Source organism: Manacus candei, unplaced genomic scaffold (genome assembly GCF_025592945.1).
Source record: "Manacus candei isolate 608988 ecotype Guabito, Panama unplaced genomic scaffold, ASM2559294v1 h1tg000541l, whole genome shotgun sequence".
Lineage (NCBI taxonomy): Eukaryota > Metazoa > Chordata > Aves > Passeriformes > Pipridae > Manacus > Manacus candei.
The window spans coordinates 11,040-28,882 of record NW_026138589.1 but is presented as its reverse complement, the minus strand read 5'-3'; the positions used below and the strand labels follow the sequence as shown (position 1 = coordinate 28,882).

General features: G+C 67.8%; 2 protein-coding genes and 2 long non-coding RNA genes across 11 annotated transcripts; 2 read left to right on the top strand and 2 right to left on the bottom strand.

Moving 5' to 3' along the window:
- The first annotated feature begins 36 nt into the window (after positions 1-36).
- Positions 37-14,751, top strand: MARS1 (methionyl-tRNA synthetase 1). The gene is given in 30 exon segments (XM_051776478.1): positions 37-90; positions 93-141; positions 403-446; positions 448-483; positions 485-492; positions 927-987; positions 989-1,006; positions 1,302-1,436; positions 2,572-2,647; positions 3,381-3,535; positions 3,602-3,625; positions 3,627-3,680; positions 3,800-3,834; positions 5,769-5,811; positions 5,813-5,886; positions 7,252-7,455; positions 8,050-8,251; positions 8,967-9,041; positions 9,114-9,284; positions 9,553-9,648; positions 9,730-9,847; positions 10,638-10,851; positions 11,323-11,454; positions 12,102-12,206; positions 13,239-13,314; positions 13,316-13,378; positions 13,380-13,424; positions 13,944-14,015; positions 14,291-14,392; positions 14,484-14,751. Coding segments are annotated over 30 exon segments (2,688 nt in total). The 3' UTR covers positions 14,631-14,751.
- LOC127465951 (uncharacterized) lies at positions 3,954-4,883 on the bottom strand. 2 transcript variants are annotated; one of them, XR_007902492.1, is made up of 3 exons: positions 4,775-4,883; positions 4,131-4,193; positions 3,954-4,050 (listed from the first exon to the last, which is right to left on the bottom strand). It is a non-coding gene; the product is annotated as an uncharacterized LOC127465951 (long non-coding RNA). The 2 variants fall into 2 exon arrangements; XR_007902491.1 differs by lacking the exon at positions 4,775-4,883 and adding an exon at positions 4,657-4,755.
- A 108-nt stretch (positions 14,752-14,859) lies between the features above and the next one.
- Positions 14,860-17,293, bottom strand: DDIT3 (DNA damage inducible transcript 3). Of its 3 annotated transcripts, XM_051776477.1 has the most exons (6): positions 17,189-17,293; positions 16,541-16,818; positions 15,904-16,265; positions 15,657-15,742; positions 15,493-15,610; positions 14,860-15,284 (listed from the first exon to the last, which is right to left on the bottom strand). In XM_051776477.1, the coding sequence occupies exons 2-4, from the start codon at positions 16,667-16,669 to the stop codon at positions 15,718-15,720; spliced, it is 516 nt and encodes a 171-aa protein (XP_051632437.1). In that variant the 5' UTR covers positions 16,670-16,818; positions 17,189-17,293; the 3' UTR covers positions 14,860-15,284; positions 15,493-15,610; positions 15,657-15,717. The 3 variants fall into 3 exon arrangements, 1 of the variants encoding a protein (XP_051632437.1); XR_007902483.1 differs by lacking the exons at positions 15,904-16,265; positions 16,541-16,818; positions 17,189-17,293 and adding an exon at positions 15,743-15,818 and having other exon boundaries at positions 15,493-15,696; XR_007902484.1 differs by lacking the exons at positions 15,904-16,265; positions 16,541-16,818; positions 17,189-17,293 and having other exon boundaries at positions 14,860-15,245; positions 15,495-15,806.
- On the top strand, positions 14,879-15,927 carry LOC127465950 (uncharacterized). Of its 5 annotated transcripts, none has more exons than XR_007902489.1 (5): positions 14,879-15,010; positions 15,057-15,166; positions 15,255-15,346; positions 15,580-15,711; positions 15,797-15,862. It is a non-coding gene; the product is annotated as an uncharacterized LOC127465950 (long non-coding RNA). The 5 variants fall into 5 exon arrangements; XR_007902486.1 differs by having other exon boundaries at positions 15,255-15,385; XR_007902488.1 differs by lacking the exon at positions 15,797-15,862 and having other exon boundaries at positions 15,255-15,385; positions 15,503-15,618; positions 15,666-15,771.
- Positions 17,294-17,843: the final 550 nt, after the last annotated feature.

Genomic DNA, 17,843 nt, shown 5'->3' with positions numbered 1-17,843 from the left:
CCTCCCAGTCCCTCCCAGTGGCTCCCAGTCCCCGCCATGCGGCTCCGCCTGGCCCCGGGCGCTCCCGCCGCCCTCAAGGTCCTCGCAGCCCGCCGGGGGCCGCGGCCGCGCCCGTGCGGACACACCTGGGCGGCCCCGCAGGTGAGCGAGGGGGGTCCCACCCCCGCCCCCCCGGCGCGGACCCCCCGCGCCTGACCAAGCCCCCCCACCCCCGAGCGGCCCCCCGGGACCCCCGGACGGGTCCGATCCCCCCCCCTCGGGACCCCCGGACGGGTTCTGATCCCCTCCCCGGACCCCCGGACGGGTCTGATCCCCCCCTCGGGACCCCCGGACGGGTCTGATCCCCCCCCCCTGGGACCCCCGGACGGGTCTGATCCCCCCGGGTGTGTCCCCCCCTCCCAGAGCGGCCCCGCGGCCCCCCCGGCCCCCCCCGGCTGGAGCTGGAGCCTGGAGAGCGGCACCGTCCTGTTCTCGCCCAACGCCCATCTGCCAGTGAGTGCCGGGCCTCGGGACCCCCAGAGCCCGCCCCGCCCCTCCAAAATCACCCTCAACCCCCCCCAAACCCCCTTCGACCCCTCCCGCCCTCCCCTAAAACCCTCCATGAATCCCTCCGGCCCCCTCAACACCCCAAACCCCCCTCAACCCTCCGAACCCCCAACTTCAAACCCCCAACCCCCTCCATAACCCCCCTAACCTCCCTGACCCCCCAAACCCCCTCAGCTTCCCCAAACCACCCCTTAACCCCTCCCAAACCCCCTTCCAACCCCTTTAATCTCCTCTCAATCTCCCAACCCCCCATGTTAACCCCCTCAAACACTCCCCCCCCAACCCCCCTGACCCCCATAACCCCCGAGCCCCCCCTGGCCCCCCTGCACCCCCCCCCCCCCCCCCCCCCCCACCCCCCCCCCCCCACCCCCCCCCCCCAGGTATTTCTACCTGTGCCGGGGGGAGGAGCCCACCGACCTCACCCGGCAGTGGTTGGAGTGGGGAGGCCACTGAGCTGCAGGTGAGTGACCCCCCCGTGCCCCCCTGACCCCCCCAGACCCCCTGACTGGGTCTGTGCCCCCCTGACCCCCCCCGTGCCCCCTCTGACCTCTCTGACCCCCCTGTGTTCCCCCAACCCTCCCCTGACCCCACTGTGCCCCCCCGTACCCTCTCTGACCCCCTGACCCCCCCGTGCCCCCCTGCGCGCTCTCTGACCCCCTGACCCCACTGTGCCCCCCTGTGCCCTCTGTGCCCCCCTGACCCCCCCCGTGCCCCCCCTGTGCCCTCTGACCCCCCTGACCCCGCTGTGCCCCCAGCCCGCAGCAGCCTGTGCCTTGTACCTGCGGCTGGTTCAGGGCCGGGGGGACCCCGAGGTTTTGGGGGTCCTGAGGCCCCTCCTGACCCACCTGGAGCAGCACCTGGCGCGGAGCGGCAGCGCCCACCTGGCTGGGGTGAGTGGGGGGCTGGGGGGCACCTGACCCCAGGGCTGGCACCGGGACCCCGGGGGTGACCCCGCCCTGCCCCCAGGTGTGACCCCAGTCCTGCCCCCAGGTGTGACCCTGTCCCCCCCCAGGTGTGTCCCCGCCCTGCCCCCAGGTGTGACCCTGCCCTGCCCCCAGGTGTGACCCCACTCCTGCCCCCAGGTGTGACCCCTGCCCTGCCCCCAGGTGTGACCCTGCCCTGCCCCCAGGTGTGTCCCTACCCCCAGGTGTGACCCTGCCCTGCCCCCGGGTGTGTCCCTGTCCCCCCCCAGTGCCTCCCAGTCCACCCAGTGCCCTTCCCCACAGCTCCCAGTCCATCTCTCTTGTTCCCACATGGTACTCCCAGTGCTCCCAGTACCTCCCAGTACAGCCACAGGTACCCCCCAGCACATCCCCCTGTGCCCCCAGTATCCCTCAGGCACACCCTCCCAGTGCCCCCAGTATCCCTCAGGCACACCCTCCCAGTGCCCCCAGTATCCTGACTGGGGTCTGTGCCGTGGGATGACTGGTGCTCCCAGTGCCCCAGTAACGCCCCCAGTGCCTGACTGGTCTGCTCTGCAGGATGCTGGATACCCCCAGTTCCCCCCAGTGCCCCCAGTTCCCCCAGTACTCCCAGTGCCCCCAGTACTCCCCAGTGCCCCCAGTTCCCCCAGTGCCCCCAGTTCCCCCAGTACTCCCAGTTCCCCCAGTGTCCCCAGTGTCCCCAGTTCCCCCAGTGTCCCCAGTGCCCCCAGTTCCCCCAGTTACCCAGTGCCCCCAGTACTCCCAGTTCCCCCAGTTACCCAGTTCCCCCAGTGCCCCCCAGTTCCCCCAGTACTCCCAGTGCCCCCAGTACTCCCAGTACATCCAGTTCCCCCAGTGTCCCCAGTTTCCCCAGTTCCCCCAGTTACCCAGTGCCCCCAGTACTCCCAGTTCCCCCAGTTCCCCCAGTACTCCCAGTTCCCCCAGTGCCCCCAGTTCCCCCAGTACTCCCAGTTCCCCCAGTTCCCCCAGTGCCCCCAGTTCCCCCAGTTGCCCCCAGTGCCCCCAGTGCCCCCAGTGCCCCCAGTTCCCCCAGTTCCCCCAGTTCCCAGTTCCCAGTTCCCCAGCTGTCCCCTGTCCCCAGGACGTGCCGTCGGTGGCCGATGTCGTGGTCTGGGGGAGCCTCTTCCCGGTGCTGCAGGACGAGACCAGTCTGCCCAGTAAGAGCCGAGGGGAACTGGGGGGGCTGTGCTGGGCCGGGGGGGCTCAGAATGCTCTCTGTGTCTCACCTGGGCAGGTGAGCTGTGGGTGCTCACTGTGCTCTGTGTCTCACCTGCCCAGGTGAGCTGTGGGTGCTCACTGTGCCCTCTCACCTGCCCAGGTGAGCTGTGGGTGCTCCACTGTGCCCTCTCACCTGCCCAGGTGAGCTGCAGGTGCTCACTGTGCTCTGTGTCTCACCCTGCCCAGGTGAGCTGCAGGTGCTCACTGTGCTCTGTGTCTCACCTGCCCAGGTGAGCTGCAGGTGCTCACTGTGCTCTGTGTCTCACCTGGGCAGGTGAGCTGTGGGGGCTCAGAATGCTCTCTGTGTCCCACCTGCCCAGGTGAGCTGTGGGTGCTCACTGTGCTCTCTGTGTCTCACCTGCCCCAGGTGAGCTGTGGGTGCTCACTGTGCTCTGTGTCTCACCTGCCCAGGTGAGCTGTGGGTGCTCACTGTACCCTGTCTCTCACCTGCCCAGGTGAGCTGTGGGTGCTCACTGTACCCTGTCTCTCACCTGCCCAGGTGAGCTGTGGGTGCTCACTGTGCCCTGTCTCTCACCTGCCCAGGTGAGCTGTGGGGTGCTCACTGTGCTCTGTGTCTCACCTGCCCAGGTGAGCTGCAGGTGCTCACTGTGCCGTCTCTCACCTGCCCAGGTGAGCTGCAGGTGCTCACTGTGCCGTCTCTCACCTGCCCAGGTGAGCTGCAGGTGCTGCGCTCCTGGTTCGGGGCCATGTCCCAGTGGGGGCCGTGTCGCGACGTGGCCGCGCTGCTGCCGCGGGAGCTGCCGGAGCTCCGGGCACACCTGGCCCAGCACCCCCCGCCACACCTGGGCCCCCGCAGCGACCCCCAGGTAGGGCCTGGGCACGGGGGGAGGGGGGACAGGTGAGAGCGGCCCCTGCTCACCTGGTGCCCGCAGGACGAGGAGGGGCCCGAGCGGAGCGCTGACGGACGAGGACATCGCGGCCGCCCTGGACACCTGGGAGAGGGGACCTGAGGCACTGCCCCCCGCCACGGGAGCCACGCACACCTGTGTGAGTGTGTGACACACCTGTGTGACACTTGTGTGAGTGTGTGACACATCTGTGTGAGTGACACCTGGGAGAGGGGACCTGAGGCACTGCCCCCGCCACGGGAGCCACGCACACCTGTGTGAGTGTGTGACACACCTGTGTGAGTGTGTGACAAACCTGTGTGAGTGTGTGACAAACCTGTGTGACACCTGTGTGAGTGTGACACACCTGTGTGAGTGTGTGACACACCTGTGTGAGTGTGTGACACACCTGTGTGAGTGTGTGACACACCTGTGTGACACCTGTGTGAGTGTGTGACACACCTGTGTGAGTGTGTGACACACCTGTGTGACACCTGTGTGAGTGACACACCTGTGTGAGTGACACCTGGGAGAGGGGACCTGAGGCACTGCCCCCGCCACGGGAGCCACGCACACCTGTGTGAGTGTGTGACACACCTGTGTGAGTGTGTGACACCTGTGTGAGTGTGTGACACACCTGTGTGAGTGACACACCTGTGCGAGTGACACACCTGTGTGAGTGTGTGACACACCTGTGTGAGTGACACACCTGTGTGAGTGTGTGACACACCTGTGTGAGTGACACACCTGTGTGACACCTGGGAGAGGGACCTGAGGCACTGCCCCCGCCACGGGAGCCACACACACCTGTGTGAGTGTGTGACACACCTGTGTGAGTGTGTGACACACCTGTGTGACACCTGTGTGAGTGTGTGACACACCTGTGTGAGTGACACCTGTGTGAGAGACACCTGTGTGAGTGTGTGACACACCTGTGTGAGACCTGTGTGTGTGACACACCTGTGTGAGTGTGTGACACACCTGTGTGACACCTGCGTGAGTGTGTGACACACCTGTGTGAGTGACACACCTGTGTGAGTGACACACCTGTGTGAGACCTGTGTGAGTGTGTGGCACACCTGTGTGAGTGTGTGGCACACCTGTGTGATACCTGTGTGAGGTGTGTGACACACCTGTGTGAGTGACACACCTGTGTGAGTGTGTGACACACCTGTGTGAGTGACACCTGTGTGAGAGACACCTGAGTGTGTGACACACCTGTGTGATACCAGTGTGAGTGTGTGACACACCTGTGTGAGTGACACCTGTGTGAGTGTGTGACACACCTGTGTGAGTGTGTGACACACCTGTGTGAGAGACACCTGTGTGAGTGTGTGACACACCTGTGTGATACCAGTGTGAGTGTGTGTTGCCGGTGTATTTTGGTGTAGAAAAAATCTCCGGAGCAGTTAATTAGGGGTGACATAAGAAAGGGTTTATTTGCCAAGGCAGTAGGGGATATAGACGCGCGCACCGGCCGTGCCCGAGAGGTTCCATTTTATAACATTATCCATCCAATCCCAGATGTGTCCACCCTTTGCCCTTCCTCTGGACCGCCCCGGGCCCTCCCCCTGAGAATTGGGTCTGGGGTCTTTTTGGGACCACCTCCTTCATCATCTTCAGCTTCATCAGAGTACAAAGGGTATATTGTCACCTAGTTTTTGACCGTACTCTGTGGTTTAGGCCCTGATACGCTGTTCTCCAAACAGTCTGGGCCTTTACCTTGACAAAAGACTAAACACTGCTACTGGATTCAGGGGTAGGGTTGATATAGAAGGCATAGAATGGGGTAAGAGGGTTAGGGAATGTATAAACAAGGGAAAGGAACAAGGGACAGAGGGGTTTCTGCTTTTAAAACCTACCTATAAAATTTACAAGTCTTACAAATATTAGAAAAATAAAAAAAAACCATTGGGGCTTAAGGCATCAGTGTGACACACCTGTGTGAGTGACACACCTGTGTGAGTGTGTGACACCTGTGTGAGTGACACACCTGTGTGAGTGACACACCTGTGTGAGTGACACACCTGTGTGAGTGTGTGACATCTGTGTGAGTGACACACCTGTGTGAGTGACACACCTGTGTGAGTGACACCTGTGAGTGGCACCTGTGTGCGTGGCCGGTGACCCCTGTCCCAGTGACCCCGTGGGCGTGCCCAGGTGCTGGGGGTGTTGGGGGGTTGGGGTCCCCCTCTGACCCCGCCCCCCCCAGGTTACCTGTGGAGGGCGAGCGGAACGTGCTGATCACCAGCGCCCCTGCCCTACGTCAACAACGTCCCGCACCTGGGCAACATCATCGGCTGCGTCCTCAGCGCTGACACCTTCGCCAGGTGAGCGGGGACACAGCACCTGCCGGGGGACTGGGGGGACAGGGGGGACACAGCACCTGCCGGGGGGACTGGGGGGACAGGGGGGACACAGCACCTGCCGGGGGGGACTGGGGGGAACAGGGGGACACAACACCTGCCGGGGGGACTGGGGGGACAGGGGGGACACAGCACCTGCCGGGGGGACTGGGGGAACAGGGGGACACAGCACCTGCCCGGGGGGACTGGGGGGGACAGGGGGACACAGCACCTGCCCAGGGGGACTGGGGGGGGGGCAGGGGGGACACAGCACCTGCCCAGGTGAGGCTGGGGGGAACAGGGGGACACAGCACCTGCCGGGGGGACTGGGGGGGGGGCAGGGGGGACACAACACCTGCCCGGGGGGGACTGGGGGGACAGGGGGACACAGCACCTGCCCAAGGGGGGACTGGGGGAACAGGGGGGACTGGGGGGACACAACACCTGCCCAGGTGGGACTGGGGGGACAAGGGGGGCAGGGGGGACACAACACCTGCCCAGGTGGGACTGGGGGGAATGGGGGGACTGTGCTGCTCACAACACCTGCTCAGGTGTGACTGGGGGGAACAGGGGAACACAACACCTGCCCAGGTGGGACTGGGGGGAATGGGGGGACTGTGCTGCTCACAACACCTGCCCAGGTGTGACTGGGGGGAACGGGGGGACTGTGCTGCTCACAACACCTGCCCAGGTGCTCCAGGTGTGCCCCCGCAGGTACTGCCGGCTGTGGGAAACCTCCCTGGGGCTGAGGGATGAGCAGGGGGACTGTGCTGTCATCACACCTGCACAGGTGTCGCAGGTGTCCATGCACAGGTGTCACAGGTGTCCCCACAGGTGTGACAAGTACCCAAGCACAGGTACTGCCAGCTGTGGGGCTGGAACAGACAAGTGTGACAGGTACCTGTGCCCAGGTGTGACAGGTGTGCCCAGATGTGACAGGTACCTGTGCTCAAGTGTGACAGGTAGCTGTGCCCAGGTACTGCCAGCCGTGCAGGTGGAACACACAGGTGTGACAGGTACCTGTGCCCAGGTGTGACTGACAGATACCTGTGTGCAGGTACTGCCAGGCACACGGGTGGAACACAGAGCTGTGACAGGTGTGACAAACACCTGTGCCCAGGTACTCCCGCGCCCGCGGGTGGAACACGCTGTTGGTGTGACAGGTGTGACAGGTAGCTGTGCCCAGGTGTGACAGGTGTACCTGTGCCCAGGTGTGACAGGTGTACCTGTGCCCAGGTACTCCCGTTTGCGCGGGTGGAACACGCTGTTGGTGTGACAGGTGTGACAGGTACCCGTGCCCAGGTGTGACAGGTACCCATGCCCAGGTGTGACAGGTGTACCTGTGCCCAGGTACTCCCGTTCGCGCGGGTGGAACACGCTGTTCGTGTGCGGCACGGACGAGTACGGCACGGCCACGGAGACGCGGGCGCTGCAGGAGGGGCTGAGCCCGCGCGAGCTCTGCGACAGGTACCACCAGGTGCACGCCGACGTCTACGCCTGGTTCCAGATCTCCTTCGACCACTTCGGCCGCACCACCACGCCCCAGCAGACCAGGTGAGTGCCCCCGGGGCAGGTGAGCTCTGTCACACCAGGTGAGTGCCCCCGGGGCAGGTGAGGTCTGTCACACCAGGTGAGTGCCCCCGGGGCAGGTGAGCTCTGTCAGACCAGGTGAGCTCTGTCAGACCAGGTGAGATCTGTCAGGCCAGGTGAGATCTGTCAGGCCAGGTGAGTGCCCCCGGGGCAGGTGAGCTCTGTCAGACCAGGTGAGCTCTGTCAGACCAGGTGAGTGCCCCCAGGGCAGGTGAGTCCCCCCGGATCAGGTGAGTTCCACTGCATAAGGTGATCCCCCACCAGACCAGGTGAATTCCACCAGAGCAGGTGAGCCCCACCCCATCAGCTGAGTCCCCCCAGACCAGGTGAGCCCCCCGAGACCAAGTGAGCCCTCACAGCAGGTGAGGTCCCCCCAGACCAGGTGAGCCCCCCCAGACCAGGTGAGCCCCCCTCACAGCAGGTGAGTCACCACAGACCAGGTGAACCCCCCAGAGCAGGTGAGTCCCACCACACCGGGTGAGCCCCGTCACAGCAGGTGAGCCCCCCCTCTAGGTGACCCCACCTGTGCCTGACGGGCCCCTCTCCCCTCCCCCCCAGGATCGCCCAGGACATCTTCCAGCGGCTGCAGGCGCGGGGCTTCGTGCTGCAGGACACGCTGGAGCAGCTCAGGTGTGGCTCCTGCGGGCGCTACCTGGCCGACAGGTTCGTGGAGGGCACCTGCCCCTCCTGCGGCTTCGCCGAGGCCCGCGGGGACCAGTGCGACCAGTGCGGGCGGCTCATCAACGCCGTGGAGCTGCAGGTGGGGCTGCGGAGCCCCCTGCCCGGGGAGACACACCCCTACCTGGGGGGACACCCCTCTACCTGTGGGGACACCCCCCCCTACCTGGGGGGACACCCCCCTACCCGTGGGGACACCCCCTCTGCCCGGGGGGACACCCCCCTACCTGGGGGGACACCCCCCTGCCCGGGGGGACACCCCCCTACCTGGGGGGACACCCCCCTGCCCGGGGGGACACCCCCCTACCTGTGGGGACAGCCCCCTACGTGGGGGGACAGCCCCCTATCTGTGGGGACACCCCCTCTGCCCGGGGGGACACACCCCTACCTGGGGGGACACCCCCCTGCCCGGGGGGACACCCCCCTACCTGGGGGGACACCCCCCTGCCCGGGGGGACACCCCCCTACCTGTGGGGACAGCCCCCTACGTGGGGGGACACCCCCCTACCTGTGGGGACACTCTCTTAGCTTTAGGGACCTCCCCCTGTCTGGGGGACACCCCTGAACTTTGGGGACCCCTCCCCACCTCGGGGGACAAACCACCCCCCACCTTTGGGGACCGACCTCCCAGCTTTGAGGGTTCCCCCACACCTTTGGGACACCCCCCACCTTTAGGATCCCCCCACCTTTGGGACCCCCCGCCCCACCTCACCTTTGGGGCCCTCCCTCCCACCTTTGGGACCCCTCCCCAACCTTTTACCCCCCCCCCCATTGTGACCCCCCCCGTTTCCCCCCAGAACCCGCAGTGTAAACTGTGCCGGGGGGTCCCGGTGGTGACGCCCACCCAGCACCTGTTCCTGGACCTGCCCAAGGTGAGCCGCGCCCCGGGGGGGGGTGCTGGGACCCCTGGGGGACCCCGAGTGACCCGCCGTGTCCCCCCACAGCTGGAGGGGCGGCTGGAGGCGTGGCTGGAGCGCACCTGGGCGGCAGGTGAGTGGACGCCCAACGCGCGGCACATCACGCGCTCCTGGCTGCGGGACGGGCTCCGCCCGCGCTGCATCACCCGCGACCTCACCTGGGGCACCCCCGTGCCCCTCGATGGCTTCCGAGACAAGGTGGGTGTGTCCCCGGCCCCAGGTGTGCCCGCTGGGCCTGCCTGCTCAGGTGTGCCCGCTGGGCCTGCCTGCCCCAGGCTCACCTGCTCAGGTGTGGGCTGGGCCCCCCCGCCCCAGGCTCACCTGCTCAGGTGTGGGCTGGGCCCCCCCACCCTGGGCTCACCTGCTCAGGTGTGAGCTGGGCCCCCCCACCCCGGGCTCACCTGCTCAGGTGTGAGCTGGGCTCCCCCCCCAGGCTCACCTGCTCAGGTGTGTCCCCCCTCCCCAGGTGTTCTACGTGTGGTTCGACGCCCCCATCGGGTACCTGTCCATCACCGCCACCTACACCGAGCACTGGGAGCGCTGGTGGAAGAACCCCGAGCAGGTGGGAGGGGCGGGGCACGGGTGGGCGTGGGGCGGCACACCTGGTTGCGCCGGGGACCCACCCCCCCCTTACCTGCCGCAGGTGGAGCTGTACAACTTCATGGCCAAGGACAACGTGCCCTTCCACAGCGTCGTGTTCCCCTGCTCCCTCCTGGGCGCCGACGACAACTACACCCTGGTGAGGCACCTCATCGCCACAGGTACGGGGACGGGGGGGACAGGTGGGGGGGGAACAGGTATGGGGGAACAGGTATGGGGGAACGGGTATGGAGGGAACAGGTGTGGGAGAACAGGTGTGGAGGAACAGGTGTGGGAGGCACAGGTACGGGGGAACAGGTGGGGGGGACAGGTACGGGGGAACGGGTATGGGGAGAACAGGTAGGGGGAACAGGTACAGGGGCACAGGTGTGGGGGAGGCCTCAGGTACTGGGGGGGTTTCTTGGATACCAGGGGTGTCTCCAGGTACGGGGGTCGTCAGTCATGGGGGTGTCCTCAGGTACGGGGGTCCCCAGGTAAGACAGTCCCCAGGTACAGGGGGGTCCCCAGTTATGGAGGGGTCCCCAGGTAAGGAGGTCCTCAGCACGGGGGGTCCCCAGGTCCAAGGGTCTCCAGGTGCAGGAGGGTCCCCAGGTATAGTGGGGGGTCCCCAGGTAGGGTCCTCAGGTACAGGGTCTCCAGCTCTGGGGGTCCTCAGGTAAGGAGGTCCCCAGCTCTGAGGTTCCCCAGGTGTGGGGGTCCCCAGGTGTGGGTTCCCCAGCTCTGAGGTTCCCCAGGTGTGGGTTCCCCAGCTCCGAGGTTCCCCAGGTGTGGGGGTCTCCAGGTGTGGGGTTCCCCAGGTGTGGGGGTCTCCAGGTGTGGGGTTCCCCAGGTGTGGGGGTCCCCAGGTGTGGGTTCCCCAGCTCTGAGGGTCCCAGGTGTGGGTTCCCCAGGTGTGGGGGTCCCCAGATCCCAGGTCCCAGCCCCGGGGGTCCCCCCACGTGTCCCCCCCAGAGTACCTGAACTACGAGGACGGGAAGTTCTCCAAGAGCCGGGGGGTGGGCGTGTTCGGGGACATGGCCCGGGACACAGGCATCGCCCCCGACGTCTGGCGCTTCTACCTGCTCTACCTGCGGCCCGAGGGCCAGGACAGCGCCTTCTCCTGGGCCGACCTGCAGCTCAAGAACAACGGCGAGCTGCTCAACAACCTGGGCAACTTCATCAACAGGTGAGCACACCTGGGCTCAGCTGTACCTGGGACTGTGACCATACCTAGGACACCTGGAGGGACTGGGCTGTTCTCACCCCAGTCCCCAGGCTGTTGTCACCCTGTTGTCACCCCGTTGTCCCCTGTCCCAGGGCTGTTGTCACCCCGTTGTCCCCGTCCCCGTGCAGGGCTGTTGTCACCCCTTTGTCCCCTTGTCCCCGTGCAGTTGTCACCCTGTTGTCCCCCTGTCCCTGGGCTTTTGTCCCCCCGTTGTCACCCCGTTGTCCCCCGTCCCGTGCAGGGCTGTTGTCACCCTGTTGTCCCCCCGTTGTCCCCCCGTTGTCCCCCCGTTGTCCCCCCGTTGTCACCCCGTTGTCCCCCTGTTGTCACCCCGTTGTCACCTGTCCCCTGTCCCCGTGCAGGGCTGTTGTCCCCCTGTTGTCACCCCGTTGTCACCCCGTTGTCACCCCGTTGTCCCCTGTCCCCGTGCAGGGCCGGCATGTTCGTGGTGAAGTTTTTCGGGGGGTCGGTGCCCCCCATGGTTCTGGGCCCCGACGACCGGCGGCTCCTGGCGCGGCTGTCGCTGGAGATCCGGCGCTACCATCGGCTCATGGAGAGGGTCCGGTGGGTGCGGGGGGTCCCACTGGGGGTCTGGTGGGTGCAGGGGGGACCCATTGGCTCATGGAGAGGGTCCGGTGGGTGCGGGGGGTCCCACTGGGGGTCTGGTGGGTGTGAGGGGGCCCATCACTCATGGAGAGGGTGTGGGGGGTGCGGGGGGTCCCACTGGGGGTCTGGTGGGAGTGGGGGGTCCCATTGCTCATGGAGAGGGTCCAGTGGGTGGGGGGGGCGCATTGGGGGTCTGGTGGGTGCGGGGGGGCCCATCACTCATGGAGAGGGGTGTGGGGGGTGTGAGGGGTCTCATCACTCATGGGGGGGGTGCGGGGGGTCCCACTGGGGGTCTGGTGGGAGTGGGGGGTCCCACCACTCATGGAGAGGGTCTGGTGGGTGCGGGGGGTCCCACTGGGGGCCCAGTGGATGTGGGGGGTCCCACCACTCATGGAGAGGGTGTGGGGGGTCCCACTGGGAGTCCGGTGGGTGTGGGGGGGTCCCATTGGGGGTCCGGTGGATGTGGAGGGTCCCATGGGGGGTCCGGTGGGTGTGGGGGTCCCACCACTCATGGAGAGGGTGTGGGGGGTGCAGGGGGTCCCCACGCCCAAGGAGGGGGTCACGGCCCCCCCCGCAGGTGCTGAGCCCCCCCCGTGCCCCCCCAGGCTCCGGGACGCCCTCAGGTGTGTCCTGGGCATCTCCCGCCACGGCAACCAGTACATCCAGGTGAACGAGCCCTGGAAACGCATCAAGGGCGACCAGGGGGACAGGTGAGGGGGGGACAGGTGAGGGGGGGGGGACAGGGGAGGGTGGGACAGGTGAGGGGGGGACAGGTGAGGGTGGGGGACAGGTGAGTGTGGGGGGACAGGTGAGGGGGGGACAGGTGAGTGTGGGGGGGGGACAGGTGAGTGTGGAAGACAAGTGAGGGTGGGGGGACAGGTGAGTGTGGGACAGGTGAGTGTGGAAGACAAGTGAGGGTGGGTACAGGTGAGGGTGGGGACAGGTGAGGGGGGGGGACAGGTGAGGGTGGGGGGACGGGGGGGCACTGGTGGGGGGGCTGGCACTGGGGGGGGCATTGTGGGGTCAGAGCCACAGGCTGGGGGGGCACAGGGGGTTGGGGGACACGGCGGGGGCAAGGCAGTGATGGGGGCCTTGGGGGGGACACGGGAGGTGACACTGAGGGGGGGGGACAGGACTGGGAGCTGGGAGGGGCACAGCGACACGGGGAGTGGCACTGAGGGGTCCCTGCCCCCCCAGGCTCCGGGCAGGGGTGGGCATAGGGGGGGTCACAGTGGGGGGGTCACAGTGGGGGGGTCACAGTGTCCCTGCCCTGGGCAGCGCTCGGGGACCAGCAGGGGAGGGAATGTAAGGGGGGGGGCATTGACAGTGGGGGCGTTTGGAGGGGGTGCTGATGGTGGGGGGGTTTCCAGGGGGGGCACTGCTGGTGGGGAGTTTCAGAGGGGTCTTGGGGTGTCGCTGAGCTGTGTCTCGGTGTGTGTCCCCCTCTCCCAGGCAGCACGTGGGGACAGTGACGGGCGTGGCCGTGAACGTGGCGGGTGGGGGGGCATGGGGGGGTCTGAGGTGGTTACTGACTGTGGGGGGCACTGGGGGATCTCAGAGGGGTCTCAGGGGTCACTGTGTGTGTCCCCCCCCAGGCAGCGCGCGGGCACCGTGACGGGCGTGGCCGTGAACGTGGCGGGTGGGGGTGGCACAGGGGGGGTCTCGGGTCACTGACGGTGGGGGGGTGCACCAGGGGGGGGTCCCAGGGATGTCTCGGGGGTCACTGTGTGTGTCCCCCCCAGGCAGCGCGCGGGCACCGTGACGGGCGTGGCCGTGAACGTGGCGGCCGCCCTGGCCGCGCTGCTCCAGCCCTTCGTGCCCGGGGGTCAGCGCCGCCATCCAGGAGCAGCTCCGGGTGCCCCCCGAGCGCCGCGGCCTCGGCCCCCGCCCTCACCTGCACCCTCCCCCCCGGGCACCGCGTGGGCACCGTGAGTGGGGGGCAGGGGGGACCCCCGGCGGTGGGGGGACAGGGGGGACCCCAATGGGAGGGGGGGCAGGGGGGACCCCCGGGGGTGGGGGGACAGGGGAGGACCCCAAGGGGATGGGGGGCAGGGGGGAACCCCGGGGGGTGGGGGACGGGGGGGACCCCAATGGGAGGGGGGGGCTGGCTGGGACTCCCAGAGGGGTGAGGGACAGAGTGGGACCCTCCCGGGGCTGGCTGAGACCCCCATGGGATGGGGGACAGGGTGGGACATAAGGGGATGGGGGAGAGGGTGGGACCCCCGGGGGTGAGGGACAGGGTGGGACCCCCCCATGGGATGGGGGGCAGGGTGGGACCCCCGGGAGATGGGTGGGGGGTCTGTGCCCCCACCAGATGGGCAGAGAGGGTGGGCTGTGCCCCCCCGGGGTGTGGGGGAAGGGGAAGCTGTGCCCCCCATCCCCTGGGTGGGGTCCGGGGGTGCCACCCCCCAGGTGTGACCCCCCCTCCCCCGTCCCTGCCGTGCCAGGTGAGCCCCCTGTTCCAGAAGCTGGAGCCGGAGCAGGTGGAGGCCCTGCGGAAACGCTTCGGGGGGGGGCAGGTGAGTGGAGGCTCAGGAGCCCCCCAGACCCCCCACCTTGGGCACCTGCAGCCCCCCATCCCTGCCCCCCCCTGCCCAGGTGTTGCTGTGGAGCCCCAGGTAACTCCAGGCACAGGGTAACTCCAGGTACCTCCTGGAGCTGCCTCAGGTAACTTCGGGCACAGCCCCAGGTAACTCCCCCAGGTAACTCCCCCAGGTGAAGCTGCCCCTGCCCCTGCCGGGGGGTTGCAGAGCCGTGCCCAGGGCAGGGCCTGACCCCCCCTCTGCCCTCACAGGCCAAAGAGCCCCCCCCAGGCCCAGCCCCCCCTGCAGCCCCCGACACGGCCCCAGGTGACCCCCGGCTGATCCAGGAGCTGACAGAGGAGGTGGCCAAGCAGGTGAGGGGCACAGGGCACAGACAGGGGGTTAAGGGCTCTGTCACACCTCCCCCCCCAGACCCCTCATCCCCCCAAATCCTCCCCCCTCCAGGGTGACCTGGTGAGGCAGCTTAAGGCGGCCCAGGGGGACAAGGCCCAGGTGGACGCCCAGGTGGCCAAACTGCTGGAGCTGAAGCGGCGCCTGGCGCTGGCCCAGGGCAGGACCCCCGAGGTGCCCAAGGGCAAGAGGAAGAAGTAGCTCCAGTGCCCCCAGTGACCAGACTGGGCCATACTGGAGAGCAGCCCCAGTGACCCCAGGAACCAAACTGGGCCGTACTGGTTGTGGTTACGTGTTTAATAAACTACATGAGCTGTACAAAGGGGTGTGGAAGCTGCATCCGTCTGTCCCCACAGTGTCCATCTGTGTCCACTTCCATCCAGCCCCCAGTGTCCAGCTGTCCGTAGGGCTGTGCCCCCCCCTCAGTCCAGGGCTGCCCCCAATCTGGGGGGCAGCAGAGCCCTTGTCCCCCTCTGTGGGACAGCGCTGGCACCTTCACCTGGGGCAGCCCCCACACCTGGGGCAGGGTGACACTGCAGTCCATGAGGGGGGGCCCTGTCCCGGCCCCACACCTGGGGCAGGTAAATGATGTGGCTGGTCCATGGCCTGGCCCCACACCTGGGGCAGGTAAATGATGTGGTTGGTCCATGGCCTGGCCCCACACCTGGGGCAGGTAAATGATGTGGTTGGTCCATGGCCTGGCCCCACACCTGGGACAGCCCCCATGCCCAGGGCATGTTAATGATGTTGCTCAGTCCATGTTCCATCCTGCACACTCGGGGCAGGTTGATGATGTGCTCAGTCCATGTCCCACACCTGGGGCAGTTAAAGGGTGTGCTCAGTCCATGTTCCATCCTGCACACCTGGGGCAGTTAGAGGATGTGCTCAGTCCATGTTCAAGCCCCACACCTGGGCAGGTTAAGGGTGTGCTCAGTCCATGTCCCACACCTGGGCAGGTGAAGGGTGTGCTCAGTCCACGTCCCACACCTGGGCAGGTGAAGGGTGTGCTCAGTCCACGTCCCACACCTGGGCAGGTGAAGGGTGTGCTCAGTCCACGTCCCACACCTGGGCAGGTGAAGGGTGTGCTCAGTCCGTGTCCCACACCTGGGTAGGTTAAGGGTTGCTCAGTCCGTGTCCCACACCTGGGCAGGTTAAGGGTGTGCTCAGTCCGTGTCCCACACCTGGGCAGGTTAAGGGTGTGCTCAGTCCATGTTCCATCCTGCACACCTGGGGCAGTTAGAGGGTGTGCTCAGTCCGTGTCCCACACCTGGGCAGGTTAAGGGTGTGCTCAGTCCATGTGCCATCCTGCATACCTGGGGCAGTTAAAGGATGTGCTCAGTCCGTGTCACACACCTGGGCAGGTTAAGGGTGTGCTCAGTCCATGTCCCACGCCCGGGGCAGGTTAAGGGTGTGCTCAGTCCGTGTCCCACGCCCGGGGCAGGTCGAGCCCCCAAACCCGCGGGGCAGCCCCTACCCGTGCCCCAGGCTGACGATGCGGTCGATGAGCTGGGCCCGCGTCCGCTGCACCTCCGCGCTCAGCCGCTGGATCTCGGCGCGGAGCCGCTCGTTGTGCGCCGTCAGCTCCCGCACCCGCCGCTCCCCGTCCCGCTCCCGCGGGGGCCCGGCGCCGCCGCGCCGCTTCCTCCGCGCCCCCCGCGCCGCCTCCTCTTCCTCCTCCTCCTCCTCCTCCTCGGCGGGGCCCGCCCGAGCCGGGGGGATCCCTCCGGGGGCCGCGCCCGGGGGTCCCGCGGCTCCCGCACCCTCCGGGCCCAGCAGCTCCAGCAGCTCCTCGGCCAGAGCCGCGTCCAGCCCGCAGCCCCCCGGGCCCGGCGGCTCCTGCGGGGAGGGACGGGTGGGCACCGGCCACGGGGAGGAGCGACCCCCGCCCGCGCCCCCCGCCCCAGTGCTCACCCGCTCGGACCCCCGGGGCGACCCCCGCCCCATCGCTCACCCGCTCAGCCCCCCGGGGCTCCCCCCGCCCCAGCGCTCACCCGCTCAGCCCCCCGGGGCTCCCCCCGCCCCATCGCTCACCCGCTCAGCCCCCCGGGGCTCCCCCCGCCCCAGCGCTCACCCGCTCGGACCCCCGGGGCTCCCCCCGCCCCAGCGCTCACCTGCTCAGCCCCCCAGGCGGGCGCGGCTCCGGGGGGCTCCGCCGCCAGCACCTCCTGCAGGTCCTGGTACCACCCGTCCAGCTCCCAGCCGGGGGGGCCGCCCGCCCCCCACAGCTCCTCGGCCTCCATCGTCACCTCGGTCCCGGCGCGGGGCTGGGGGGGAGCGGGAGGGGGTGACCCGGGCCGGGGGAGCGGTCCCGGGACCCCAAGGGGGTGGGGGTGTCCCTTACCTGCTCTCAGGTGTGGTGGTCGGCGAGGACGCGCTTTCTCTTGGATGCCTGTGGAGGGACGGGGGGGGTCAGGGGGTTGACCCCGCGGGTCCGGAGTGTCCGTCCCGCCCCCAGAGGGACCGCCGGGAAGGGGGCGGGAGCAGGGGGGTGTCCGAGGCCGGGGGGGCGGCCCGGGGGTCACCGTCCCGCGGGAGAGGCTGCGAGCGCCCGGAGCCCCCCGGGGCCGCTCCGCCATCGCCCCCCGGTGTCGCCCCCGCACCTTCCGGAGCGGTCCCGGCTCCCCCGGCCCGGTCCTGCCCCCGCTCCATTCCCGCACCTTCCCGGGGGGGTGGGACTTTCCCGGGCTGTGCCGATGCCCCCGTTCGGGTCCCCGGGTCACACCCTGTTCCCCCCGGGTCACACCCTGTCCCCCCCGCACCTTCCTGAGCGGTCCCGGCTGCCCCCGGCCCCGTTCCTGTCGCTGTCCCTCCGCCCGTTCCCGCTCCATCCTCTCCCGCTTCGCCTCCGCTCTGCGTCCCCGCCACGCCCCGGTCACCGCCTTTATAGGGCCCTGACGCAACGGCCGCGCGGATCGCCGCCAATGGGAGCGCGGAGAGCTTGATGGACAGGGCAGCGTACCAATGGCAGTGCGAGGAGCGTGATGGACAGGGTGGCGCGGACCAATGGGAGGGCGGCGGGGGCGGGCCCAGCGGCACTGACCGGGAGGGTCACGAGGGGGGATGATGCAATGGCGGGAAATTGGCCACGCCCCCGTGGGCCGGAGAGTGGGCGGGGCCGAGTGGGAGGGGGCGGGGCTAGTCGTCATTAACGGGATTCATTAACAGCCGGGATTAACGGGCCGGGGAGGGGTGGGGGATCAGTGCAATTAACTAATTAATTAATTAATTAAATGACACCTGGATTAACGGGCCGGTGGGAGCCCAGTGCAAATAATTAGCTAGTTAATTAATTACTTAATCCTGGGACCCCACGATTAATGGGCTGGGGGCTCAGTGCAACTGGGAGGCACTGGGGTGGCTGAACTTGGGGTCAGGGAGGCCCTGGGGTGACAGGGGGTGCTGGGGCTGGGAGGG

Excerpts from the sequence above, each read along its gene's own strand:
- DDIT3 (XM_051776477.1), bottom strand. The coding sequence starts at position 16,669 with ATGGAGGCCGAGGAGCTGTGGGGGGCGGGCGGCCCCCCCGGCTGGGAG. Across the intron at positions 16,266-16,540 it reads CCGCCTGGGGGGCTGAGCAG|GAGCCGCCGGGCCCGGGGGG; the intron begins GTGAGCGCTGGG and ends CCCTCCCCGCAG. Across the intron at positions 15,743-15,903 it reads ATCGTCAGCCTGGGGCACGG|GTATGCAGGATGGCACATGG; the intron begins GTAGGGGCTGCC and ends TAACTGCCCCAG.